General features: G+C 43.0%; 1 protein-coding gene across 8 annotated transcripts in view; it reads right to left on the reverse strand.

The window, feature by feature from the left end:
- The window catches only part of DNAH6 (dynein axonemal heavy chain 6), a 353,767-nt gene that overhangs the window by 140,777 nt on the left and 199,230 nt on the right, over nucleotides 1-13,760 (reverse strand). For all 8 annotated transcript variants that reach the window (XR_008315406.1, XR_008315407.1, XM_053291993.1 and 5 more), the window contains 2 exons: nucleotides 1,281-1,433; nucleotides 777-917 (listed from right to left, as the gene is read on the reverse strand). Coding sequence is in view for 6 of the 8 variants with exons in the window: in XM_053291993.1 (XP_053147968.1) it covers nucleotides 777-917; nucleotides 1,281-1,433 (294 nt within the window). In the remaining 2 variants the exon portion in view is untranslated. The remainder of the gene's footprint in view (nucleotides 1-776; nucleotides 918-1,280; nucleotides 1,434-13,760) is intronic.

A 13,760-nucleotide genomic window follows, 5' to 3' on the forward strand; every position in this document is an offset into this window, starting at 1 on the left:
CACATCACTACTGTATGACTGTGCAAGCAAGGAAGCAGAAAGAATACATATCCCTGCTAACTGAACAAAGAGGCATCTTTTTAAAAGTGGTGATTCTCTTTACTGAGCAGGGGGAGAGCAACTGGCCCTATCCAGCCCCAGCATAGCATTCCTCCAGTAACTGTTGCTGGTGTCCATCTTATGTTTCTTTTCTAGATAGTAAGCCCTTTGGTGACAAGGGAGACATTTTATTCATTTATTTATTTTTATTGCTCTATGTAAACTGCTTTGGGAACTTTTGTTGAAAACTGGTATATAAATATTCATCATATCGTATCGTATCAACTCATTTTTGTATGTATTCCCTACTTTTGAGCAATGTCAAGGAAAGCAAAAAGAGCAGTGCTAAGACTAGCATCATTTATCAGAGGAGTTTACATACTCTTACCTGGGACACCAAGAAAACATTAATGCAGATTGCATTCAATCTTTGTTAAGCATGTTTGCTTCTCATCAGCACTGACTATCATCTGGGTTGGTGAAGGATCTCTCAATGCAATGGACAAAACTGATATGAGTTTGGCCTAATAAGGCCACCAAATTGCTCATAAAATGATATTTTGAGATGAATTTTGAATGAAAAATAGCCAGTGAGTTTTAAAGGAAGGAAAATTACAAAATGAAGGAAATAAACTTAACAGGGAAATGGAAGCTGAAGACAGCAGGCCGCATATTCTTCAAAAGAATCATGTCTAATCTGTACAGTTTATCAAGACTCTTGGATTGAAATTAGTTACCTGAACAAACCAATCGATTGTGCAGCAGTTCACAAGTGATGGAAACATTCGGCACCGTGCTCGGAAAGCATCGCCTACAGGGCTCATGCACAGAACAATATGTAGCTTCTGGCGGACTCGGTTAATAAAGTATTGAAATACCTGAGAAAAGCCAGGCACACGTGTTAATTCAAGAAAAAGAAGAAATCAGGAACTTAATGAAATTGTTAGCACAAATAAAATTGAGTACACAAACTGAAAGCAGAAATTCTGAGCTAGTGGGGAAATAGGTTGAGTGACTTAATGGGCTATTTCCATCTTTCACTCTTAGGATCAATGCTCTAATATTGGCTGAGAAAACTAGCAACATTAGAAGCTATTTTCTTTCAGAGATTATAATTACAGAACACATGTAATTATACAATACATGAAAAACCTATGTACCATGAGACCAATATCTTCATCTGTACCAAAATAAAGATTTAAATAATGTATTTTAAGTAATATTTATAAAGTGTCTCTTACCTCATCCCTGTTGCCCTCTGCTATCCCAGCTTCTTTTGCTTTGGGTCGAGTAGCTGCCATAACAAACTCCAGTTCATCTTTTTCAAACAGATTAGGTACCTCTCCAGAATTCAGAATGTTGTTTATATCTTCCAGAAATTCCTCTACAACAATCTGCAGGTTTTATAAATATTGGATGAAAATGCCACAGTCAGAAAAATAAAAGTAACAGTGATTTAGTTCTATTTATGAAAAACATGGCATTCACTCCAAAATGAATCCATGTATAAGTATAGGCTCCAATCCAGAGACAGAGTTGTTTCAGATATGTGTGCTTTGCATGTGAGAGTCATAAAAATTCTTCCAATGTCGGACCAGCCAGGATCACATGTTACAGCTGAACTGAACAATCCTGGTGTGGTTTTTTTTTTGATAAGCCAGGATCACTTGGATGTAATAAGTGATCCTAAACTGTTCTAAATGAGAATTGGGACCATATCATATATTCAGCAGAACCGAGGCCCCATATGCAAACAACTTCATCATATGGACAGCCCCATTTCAGAACACATATTGGAGGATTGCATGACTAAATGTTCCTTTGTTTTTAAGGAAATCTTACTTATAGAAAACTAGCAGGTCCAAAAAACAAAAACAAAAACAAAAGCTGAGCTAGAAAAGGTAATTTCTTAAGCAAGGATTCCTGTTCTCAGAGACTGCTGGAGGGCACTGAACACGATTAGGATGGCAACTCCCACTGGAACAGTAGGCAGGGTCCTTCACCGGAGGTTTCTCTAGTGGAAGAGGTCATCCCACCCTCCTGGATCAGACTGGATGAGAAAAGCACCCCTCAACTTCACAACACTGGAACTAAAGCGGGGGGGGGGGAACCAATCGGCCAAATCAGAGAACACTGCATACAACCGGTGATACAGAAGGGGTGGAAATAAAGGAGACAGTTAGAGGTACATTATCAGGAAACCCTGGCTAACTCCCACACAATAGGTGAAGACAGAAGCCTTGACCATTTCTCATCTCCAGCACACTGTTTCCTGGACAAGAAAGGTAGACTGAATGCCCTTCAGGGGCCTCTGAGAACAGGAATTCATAGTAAGAAATCATCCTTACTGCAGAAGCTCCCAGAAGGCATTCAACACAATCAGGATGTAAAAGAACAGTACTACCCAGGGCAGGCCAGAAGAATCAGTACATCAATAAGAAATAACCTGCTTCAAAACCCACCTCCCAAAGTCTGCATCCACAGGAATCAGTCTTGTAATGCATGGTTAAAAATACTGTCGAGAGCCATCACCTGCAAAGGGTTTGCACTTAACCCTCTGTCCAGACCTGTCTGAAGGAAACCTAGAACATCCTTGACTTCCATTTCATTAGGAACTGTTCATGTACAGAAGAATATCTGTACTTGGGCATTGTCCTCTGTGGTGAAGAGGTCCATAGCTGGACATCTGAACCACTGCATGAATTCTTGGAAAACTAAGTGATTCATTGTCCACTGGGAGTCCTTTACCAATGTCCTGCTGTGCCAGTTGGCAAGCCTGGTGGCTGACCCTGCCAGATGTTTTTCCTAAAGGGAGAGAAGGTGACATTACACCCATATCAGCAGGTTGCACATATCCATGTACAGATAACCCTCCTTGTCTGTTTACATATACCTTTGCTGTCATGTCTGCCTGGATTACTTCTCCCCGCTACCGCACTTCATGGTAAAGCAGGGGGCAAAATTATGTGCCTGGACCAATTGATGGACATGTGGGCTGCCATTTTGTTCCCCTGGCACTTGATGGAGCGAGGGCGTGGCTGCATAAGTGGCCGGCTCCATTCACTCACTCTCAGTTGCAAGGCACCTGCCTGCACATCCCATTTCAGTGAGGGTTATCTGGTCACTTTTAGGGGGCCAAGTAGGAATTTTTGGCATCACACCCAATTGGCTGCTTTGGGGGTGGCCTTTTTCACCTACTTCTCACTGATTCTCAGGGTTTCATTGCTAGGATGTTTTGGTCACTTTGCAGGAGAGTGCAGGCTGGGTAGGTTATCTAGTATTGGTGTTTGACTGGAGGACCGATTAAGGTGAGTGGGAAGCCAAGGAACAGCCCTTGCAGGTTTTGCAGCACTTGGGCTGGGAACTGCCCCACTCAGATGCTGGCTGGGCTGACAACTCAGTGTTTTGTGGCCTGTGTTGTGTGGGGCACGCTGGCCTCCCCTCAGTGGGGATAAACCTCGTGGTTGTGGTGGTGTCCGGACCTGGAACTGGGCTGAATCAAGAAACATTCCTTAGCCCTGTTCTGGGAAGTTCTCCTTATGAGGCTGACCCACATAGGTGGTACCATGTGGTACCACTCTATTTAGTATGTTCCCCATTGCAGGTTGTTTGTAAATTTAATCCATAAAGTGGCCATAGTTCTTCCAAATTATTCATGTCCTGCCGTCACTGGGGCCTGGGTGTGCAAAGGGATGTGGCAGCTGGTCACTACATCTTGAAACTCCCAGAGTGCTAACCTGATCACCCTCAACTCCAACTGGTTGATGCCTCTACAGTGGACCAGGTGCCTTGTACCATTTGATCCTCCAGATGGGCTCTGCATCCAAACAGTGTTGTGATCATAGTAACGCTCACAGTCCATAGTACGCAGACCCTGCAAGGAGTGAGGCAGCAGGGCAGCTGAAGGCATGAACTCTTAAGCAGAGCTGCTGAACCAGCAAAGATGGAGGCACCTGAGCTGGTCTACCCTTCCTCTTTAGTAGGCCCACTGGGAGGAAAGTGCAGAGTGCTGAACAGCCAAGTAGGCATTCTCGCTGTGGAGCTGAAGCTCAGCCCTTGTATTTCTTGTATTTCCAGGATACCATGAGAGATGTCCTGACAAAGCATGTCACTCTCAGATGCCCATGGTTCTGAAGTGGACACAGGAAGCTCTTTTCCCAGTTCACCATGAAGCTGTGAGTTCTTACGCAGTCCAAGGTGTCTCTTAGCCTTGTTTCCTTGGATAGTGACCTGATCAATATGTTCTCCATATAAAGGATCTTGGTGAATACCAGAGGGGCTGAAGTCATATTGAAGCTATGATTGCAATGATAGTTGTAATAGAAAACACAGGTACTTTCTCTGTGTGTCTCAAATTGGAATGCAGATTTAAGCCTCAGACCAGTTGGTTGATGCTAGGAAGTCCCATTCGTGGAAGCAGGCAGCTACAGTTCTCAAGGTCTCTATCTTTAAGTGTTTCTCCCCCACCCCTTCGTCAGGTACTTGTCCCGCCACTTGAAATCTAGAGTTGTTCTCATGTCTTAATTCCACTTGGGTAATAAGCAGGGGGTGGGGGGACCTGGAGCAGATGTACTGTTGAAGAACTGGCTTGAATATCCAAGAGGTGTTGTATTGCTGTTAGGAAGCCTTTTAATGTCAATAACTTGTTTCTGGAACAATTGGCTTCTGGAACATCCTACTTATGCATTCCTTTTCTTCCCCTACTATCTTTGTAGCAAAAGCAGGATCTAGAATGATTGTATGGCTCTCCCCCCCACCCGCATTCCAGAATAGCCCTCTTTGCCTCCTGAGTGGCTCAAGTCTTAACCCACTGTGTAAACTGGGGGTAGGCCTTGTCCCCAGGATGGGCCAGGAAAGGCTGAGTAGAAACCAGCAGGAAGGTAGTACTCGCCTCCTCTGACACCAGAGAGATGTTTGAATTTGGTGCCAAAATTCTGCCTTGTGGGGTCTATGCTGTCTGGCCTTCCACCATGCTGGAAGTCTTGCCACACAAGGTTGCAGCTGCTTAGGGTCCAACAGGGCCATTAATTGCAGTTGAGGGGAATGCTATGATCCATCACCTAGGCCTAGACAGTAGCATCACTGAACAGCAGCTGAATACCTGCTCCACTACAATCCCTGCAATGGTTCCCAGCCTTAGGTGGAAGTGTTGGGTGGGGCTGTAGAGCAACAAGAAGCTATCATGGAGCTCAGAAGCAGCTCCGAGTAGACCCTATCAACCTGGCTCAATAGGCAGGGCTGGTCTAGGAGGTTGGGGCAGCCCACTCCCTTTGAAAAGCTTCTTGTGAAGGACTTTGCCTACTGTTCCAGGGGAAGGTCCTATCTCAGTTGTGCTGAATGTCCTCTGGAAGCCTCTGAAGAATGCTTCTCTGCTGATATGCAGTTTTGTTAACTCTTTATCTTAAGATAAAGAGTTAAGATAAGAAGTTGCTTCAGCATTTTACCATTATAAGCCCTGAAAATTCAATTGGTTATAATTCCATTAACATTACTGTATTTTCATACTGTGTTAAGGGCTTTCCACGGTCACTCTAGCTCCAAAATGCCAGAAAATTGCAGCTGTTAAGGTCCTGTCTACCAAAGACAGAACACAGTACAAACAAATAAATCACCCAATAAAGTCCAACCCCAGCAAAGTCTATGAGAAAAGTAAAATGACAAAAACCTGTCAAACTAATCAAACTTTACTCCTATAAATAAGCAATTCCTTGTCATTTCTAGTATAAAATGCTCAAACTCACATCTCCTACACTGCCAAGTTTCAAAATCAATCAGTTGAGCTGTTTTCAAACTATTAGCTGCAGCACCTATTGCTCACCTGATTTCTTGTTATAATGGCAGGATGCAATCTGTCTGTCTTAGCCTTAACATGAAGTTACAACTGCAGCCCTTCAAAACTGAAACTAGCTCTCTAATCTGCCTGAACATTTGCAGATATCAACTAAGTGACAAATGAAACCAGCTCTCCAAATCTGGAGCAGATCTGGTGTAAAATGGCAGGTTTAAAAATGGATCCTTGAGCGCTAGAAAACAAATGTTAGCTATATTTTTGCCATTAGATAAGATATATTACAATTTTAATGTCTATTTAAATGTTTTTAAAATTTCAAGTATATGCTGAGGCATGATCTATGTTGTTTGCAGGGCGGGGGGGATGACCCAGGATTTCCTGAGTTATTAGCCTCTGAATCCCCCAAAATAGCAGGGTAAAGTCAATGGCGCAGCGGGGAATTAACTAGCCTAGGGAGCAAGAGGTTGCTGGTTTGAATCCCTACTGGTATGTTTCCCAGAAAATGGGAAACACCTATATCAGGCAGCAGCAATATAAGAAGATGCTGAAAGGCATCATCTCATACTGTGTGGGAGATAGCAATGGTAAACCCCTCCTGTATTCTACCAAAGACAACCACAGGGCTCTGTGGGTGCCGGGAGTCATCACCGACTCGACAGCACAACTTAACCTTTACCTTTAAATTCAATGAAGGGCACAGAGCAGCTATTTTGCTCTCTGAGGGTTCTGAAGTCAGAATCCCTGCCTGTGACCCTGGTTCCACTTCCACCAACTTCAGCCATTCTAAAGTGTTCTGCTCCCTCAAATGACTCTGCCTTTTCTCCCTTGCCACCATTTATGCCTGAAGTGCCTCCCAGTCACTGGCCTGAACACTCAGGCTCACAACATTGGGATATTCCTGATTAATCACTATGACTGCTTACCAAAATTGCTTTTTTCCAAAGTAATCTTCTAGAATGTTTTTAAAACCTCATTTTTCAGTAGGTGTTCAAGATTATTGCTGTTTGTTCTATTGCTACATTCTACTACTACAAATATTCATATCTGCCTCATAATTCTTTGAATTTTGACTAATTCTTACAATTTTTGTCTCAGTACTCATTTGATATTTTCCTCACTACCAGTGATATGCAGTTTATTCACACATAATTAACTTATTCAAAAAGTGTGTAACTGCAGATTCTGATTGCAAATTTTAACATGATCTTCCCTTCTGTTCAAATTAGAGTGAGATTCTGATTTTGCTCAAATTCTCTGATAGACTTCAAACTCTGTGAAACGAGTGAATCCATCCATCTATCCAGGGAAAAATGAATTTTACAAGGGAAACAAATGGATTCCTTTCTCTTCAAAAGGATGTCAGACTGAACGAAATGAACAATTCTCCAGTTGGTGAAGGCTAATTCACAAGATGAGTTGCAGTAGTAATAATTATCAAGCGATAACCTTATCATTTGCCAAGCTTGCCTCCCATTGACAATTACTGTGTTTATATAACAAAAAAGATAAGCAGTGACAAGCATTTCACAAAACTAAGTTATTTCATGACTGTGGCAATTATCTTGTTAGAAACTTGATTGCGTGAATCAGCTTTGCAGGAATAGCTGCCCAAACACTTTGCTTCTGAACCAAAATTCTATCCAATGCAGTAAAAACTCCTTCAGTCCGGGAATCGTATAATACTGAAATCATACATAGGGATGGGGAGCAAAAGACCAAAGCATATGAGTCCTGCACCTTTCCTTGCCTCCCATGCAGGATCCTCTTTGCTTTCAGTATTGCATGTAAACACCACCAAACACCAAATGCAGAAAGGGATGGGTGGGGGGTATTTGTGCAAGAGAGGATAGGGCCTGGGATGTCAGGAAGCAAGTAATCTTGTAGCTGCTGCCTTAACATTACATCTGCATTGGCATTTGTAGTCTAGATGGTTATAAATATACAAATATATTTTATTTCAAACAAAGGTAACTTTTTAGCTATATTGTTTATTGCTTCAAGTGATAGTCAAACTACTTTTATCCTGTCTTAGAGTCGTGTAAGATGTTGCTGTTATTATTATTATTATTTATTTACACAGTCAGACAGGTGTTATTGACTGTTTTATCCAGACATCGAGTCCTTCCCAAAGACCTGGGATGGCTGAATTTTATTGTCAATTGTTATAGATATCGTCGCAGAATATAGGCTGTTCCCAGTAAAGTTGCTTTTTATAATTGGCTGATGGTGATTTCTGTGGCCCCTATGGTGTTGAGGTGCTCTTCAAGGTCTTTTGGAACTGCACTCAGTGCGCCAATTACCACTGGGAATATTTTGGTTATTATTATTATAATTATATTTATAACCTGCTCTTCCTCCAAGGAGCCCAGAGCGGTGCACTACATACTTGAGTGTCTCTTTCACAACAACCCTGTGAAATAGGTTAGGCTGAGAGAGAAGTGACTGGCCCAGAGTCACCCAGCTAGTTTCAAGGCTGAATGGGGATTTGAACTCAGGTCTCCCCGGTCCTAGTCCAGCACTCTAACCACTACACAACGCTGTTGTCATTTTACACTTTTAGAATAATCTGTAGAGTCTCAGCTTTCCTTTTGCTTTCCGATAAAGGTTCACATTCACAAAATATTTTCTATGGAGTAAAGTCTGAGGCCTCTGTTTTATTCCTGGTCCACACAAAAGTTTGTTTGTTTGTTTGTTTGTTTATTATAATTTATTATTATCTCTCTCTTCTTGTTTACACAGTCAGACAGGTGTTATTGACAGGTTTGTTTTATCCAGACATAGAGTCCTTCCCAAGGACCTGGGATGCCAGAATTTTATTGTCAACTAGTTTTTTTAAGCCCGTTATAATAATGGGCGCTAGCCTTCCCCCCCACTTTATGCGTTCCTTTTTTGTGTGTATGTGTGTTGGTTATATATACATTGGTGCCGCCACTGCCTCTGCCTTCCTGCGGCTGTCGCAGCCGCATCTTCCTCTTCGGAGATGGAGGCTGGGAACGGGGGCCGAGGGGAGGCCGAAGAAATCATTTAAAAGGAAATGCTGCCGCCGCCGTTTCCGCCGAACTCCCACCCTCCCTCCCAACTTCCAAGACCACCTTACCCCGGCCTGTGTAAGGAGGGTGAAGAAAGTCCTTAATTGAAGAAAGAGAGAGGAGCTCGCAAGCAGAGCTCCTCTCTCTGCAAAGGCTGTTCCCGAACTGCCGCTTTGGGTGCAAAGGACGCGTCCTTTGCGTCCATAGCGGCAGTTTGGGCAGTGACTTAGCACATGCACATGCTCGTGAGCTCCTCTCTTCTCCTTCGGGCTGGAGCGGGTAAGGTGGGCTCCGGCAGCTGGGTGGGCGGGAGGGCGATAGGCGGGGGCGGCAGCCTTCTCATGGGCCATTTTGGCCCTTAATCTTTTTTGGGGGGGAGCAGGGAAGGTGATTTTGGGAAGCTGGGAACGTGGGTGAGCGGGCGGGGGCCTCATTGGCGGCTTTGCCGCCAACTCGCCCGGCTTCATTTTGGGCAGCTGTGAGGGCGGGTGAGCGGTCGGAGGCGGCAGCTGTGAGCGGGCGGGGGCCTCGTTGGTGGCTCCACCGCCACCTCGACCGGCTTCCCCCGCCGCCTCTTTCCCTGTCGCCTCTGTCCTGTGTTTCCCTCGCCGCCTCTTCCCAGCCCCGCCGTTCCCCTCGTCGCCTCTTCCTGGATTCTTCTGGGCGGCCGCTTCTGGCCACCCAACATGGCCGCCGGGTGCTGGTGGTCGTGTCTCCCTGCTCTGTTCTGGGCATGCGCTCCGCGCATGCCCAGAACAGGCCAGGGAGGCACGAACACAAGCTTGGTGTCCGTCCACGGACGGACACCAAGCGTTTTATTAGAGAGGATGTTGTTGCTGTTGTTATAGATATCGTCGCAGAATATAGGCTGTTCCCAGTAAAGCTGCTTTTTGTAACTGGCTGATGGTGATTTCTGTGACCCCTATGGTGTTGAGGTGCTCTTCAAGGTCTTTTGGGACTGCACCCAGGGCGCCAATTACCACTGGGATTATTTTGGTCTTTTTCTGCCACAGCCTTTCAATTTCAATTTGTAGATCTTTGTATTTGGTGATTTTTTTCTATTTCTTTTTCTTCTATTCTGCTATCCCCTGGTATTGCTGCAATAATAATAATAATAATAATAATAATAATAATAATAATAATAATAATAATAATAATAATAGACCCCAGCTACAGTCACTGGAAGTACTGTGCTGGGGGTGGATAGGGCCAGTTACTCTGCCCCTGCTAAATAAAGAGAATCACCATGGTAAAAGGTGCCTCTTTGCCCAGTTAGCAGGGGCAAAGAGACATTACTATGTCGATTATTTTACTTGTTTTTCTTTCTTCTCGACTACAGTTATATCTAGTGTATTGTGTGGCAGATGTTTGTCTGTTTGTAGTCGGAAGTCCCATAATATTTTTACATCATCATTTTCTTCAACTTTTTCAATTTTATGGTCCCACCAATTCTTGGCTACAGGTAGCTTGTATTTTTGGCAGATGTTCCAGTGTATCATCCCTGCTACTTTGTCATGCCTTTGTTTGTAAGTCAGTCTGTGCGATCTTTTTACAACAGCTGATTAGGTGGTCCACGGTTTCATCTGCTTCTTTACAAAGGCGGCACTTGCTGTTTGTGGTTGACTTTTCTACTTTTGCTCTTATTGCATTTGTTCTTAGTGCCTGTTCTTGTGCAGCCAGTATTAAACCCTCTGTTTCTTTCTTCAAGCAACCATTCTTAAGCCATTGCCAGGTCATGGTGATGTCTGATTTTCCACTTATATTATGCAAATATTGACCATGCAGGGGCTTATTTTTCCATTTTTCTGCTCAGTTCTTGACTTGTTCTTTCTTGTAGGCCTGTTTTGTTTCCTTGGTGTTGAATAGTTTCTAGTTCTTGACCATTTTAAGTGCATCTTCTTCACTGTCCTTGATATATTCTTCAAGGCCTCTTTTCTCCTCCTCTGCTGTTTGATGGACTTGCAGCATTCCTCTTCCACCTGAGCTGCGAGGGAGGTAGAGCCTATCTACATCACTGCGGGGGTGCAGAGCATGATTGATGGTCATGATTTTCCTGGTCTTACAATCTAGCATCTCTAGCTCTGCCTGGGTCCAGTCTATTATTCCTGCACTGTATCTGATAACAGGTATAGCCCAGGTGCTTATGGCTTGTATGGTGTTCCCACCATTGAGTTTGGACTTGAGGATTTTTCTAACTCTCCTGATGTATTCACTTCCAATTTTTCTTTTAACTTCAGTGTGTGCGATGTTATCAGCCTGGAGAATGCCCAAGTATTTGTAAGGTTCTTTCTCTTCCAGGTTCTTGATCTTGCTTCCATTGGGCAGTTCTATTCCTTCTGTTTTTCTTATTTTCCCTCTGTTCATTATTAATGCAGCACACTTGTCTAGTCCAAACTCCATTGCTATATCGCTACTGAATATACGAACAGTGTTTAGCAGTGATTCGATTTCTGACTGGGACTTTCCATACAACTTCAGATCGTCCATGTACAGCAGATGGTTGATTTGACTTGATGTTTTAGATGTTTGGTATCCAAGGCCTGTTTTGTTTAGTATTTGTGAAAGTGGGGTCATGGCGATTACAAACAATAGAGGGGATTGTGAGTCCCCTTGGAAAATGTCTCTTCTAATGCTAACCTGTCCAAGTGTCTCGCCATTGATTGTTAACTGTGTACTCCACATGCTCATTGATTTTTTTATAAATATCTGAATGTTTTTGCTGACACCAGTTGTTTCTAAACATTTTAGTATCCATGTGTGAGGCAATGAATCGAAGGCTTTCTTGTAGTCAATCCATGCAACACTTAGATTGGTTTTTCTTCTCTTGCAGTTTTCTAAAATCATTTTGTCAATCAGCAGCTGGTCTTTTGTGCCTCTAGTGTTCGGGCAATTTCCTTTCTGTTCAACTGGAGGCTGTTTGTTAGTTAATAAGTGTTGCATCACTTCAACTGCTATTATTCCAGTTAATAATTTGAACATGGTTGGCAGGCAGGTGATCGGTCTATAATTACTTGGAACTGCACCTTTGGCTGGGTCTTTCATAATGAGATGAGTTTTCCCAGTTGTTAGCCATTGTTCAATATCACCGCCTTTCATAATGTGATTGAACTGTTTTGATAGTTGTTTATGAAGGCTTGTTAGGTGTTTAAGCCAAAAGCCATGCAGTTCATCGTCGCCTGGCGCAGTCCAATTTTTAATTTTCTTTGCTCTTTCACTTATTAATTCTGGTGTTATTATTAGATCTTGCATTTGTTGGTTACATTTTTTGACCTCTTTCATCCAGCCTGCTTTTTTATTATAATCTATTGGATTGTCCCATAATTTCCCCCAGAATAGCACTGTTTCTTCTTTATTTGGTGTTTCTACGTTTCTTGCAGTTTCTATGCTTTGGTAGAAACGTTTCTTGCAGTTTCTATGCTTTGGTAGAAACGTCTCTGATTCGACTGGAATTGGAGATTCTGCCTGTGTTGTGTAATTCTGGCTTCATATCTGCTAATCTTCTTTGACACTGCTGTTATTTGCTGCTTTATTATTTCCAGGACTTCTCCAATTCTCCTTGAATCTAGGTGGTATTTTTGGATCAGATACTGTTTGGTGTTTTCATTCTTCAGCTTCTTGTCCTTCATAACTTTCAATTTACTAGCATCTGATCTAAGCCTGGAGATTTTATTTTCTAATCTAATCTTCCATTTAGGTGATTTACTGCTTTCTTTTTTGACAGGTCCACTGATCTTATATCCGAGCTCTTGTGTTGTTATTGTTGCTGCACTGTACATTAGTTGGTTTGTTTCTTGCAAATTCTTGGTTGTTATTTCTGCAAGTGCAGCATTGATATCTTTTAATGCCTGAGCAAGTTGTTTTTTGGCAACTGTTTTTAGAGCGGGAAGTCGAACCCTGGTGGTTGTTTGGTTCATGTGCTCAGTTATTTTTTGCTTTAGTTCTTGTTGCTTTTCTGTTAAACGGCATTCGGGTTTTTGAGGTGAAGGCAAAGGGGAGGTTGCCTGGTTTTGATTTTGAAACAGTTCAGCAACAGTGGTATCCTCGATTTCCAACACCTCCTCCACCTGTGCCTAAGCAACTGCTTCAGTTGGTGGTAATTCTTCTTCCATATCTTGAGCTTGTGTTGTTCTTTGCAGTTCTTCCAGCTCAACTCCTGTGAATACTTTATTTCTTATTATGAATCTTCTCTGGTCTGCTAGCCTTTGTTCAGTTATTTCTGTATCTGGATGCTTCTCTTTCCAAATTTGTTACATTCTTTTTAAATAAACTCTTCTAGTTGGACTAGACTTGTAATAGCAGATCATTATTTCCTTGTTGGCATTTTTTGTATATATTTTTTTGTTAAGCGACATTTCTTCGAGTAACTTTGCTGTCTCCAGCCCTGGTTGACCAACTGAAGATCCTGAGTCCTGTAGCCCATGACACCAGATGTCCAGGGACTATAGCACCTGGTGTGGTTCTTGTTGACCCGGGCGACGACCGATCCAGTATAGATTTATTAAAGTTACGTCTCACCATATTGTTGATGGGAGAGGCACTCTTCGTCTGGCTTCTCTGGTGAGACCTGTCCAGAATGGTTGGACCTCTGGCATAGCTCTCACCTTCCCCAGAGCACACAAGCCCCACAACCCCGCCAAGGTAGTGCCTCACTGGGGGCTATATATATAATTAGCAGCAGCAAGCCACCCCGAGCAGTAGTGTACACGAGGGGCAGAGTATAAATAATTTAAATAAATAAATAAATAAATAAATAAGCAACAGCAGTAGCAGTAGCAATAGCTGCTGCAGCAGGATGCCATCAATGTACACAGCACTTTATAATATAACATAGAAAATAGATATGTTCTTGCCCCAAAGATAGAGGGCATGCCCTCAACTCCTGCCTGTAGGCTCCCAGTGGC

Source organism: Hemicordylus capensis, chromosome 2, assembly GCF_027244095.1.
Source record: "Hemicordylus capensis ecotype Gifberg chromosome 2, rHemCap1.1.pri, whole genome shotgun sequence".
NCBI lineage: Eukaryota > Metazoa > Chordata > Lepidosauria > Squamata > Cordylidae > Hemicordylus > Hemicordylus capensis.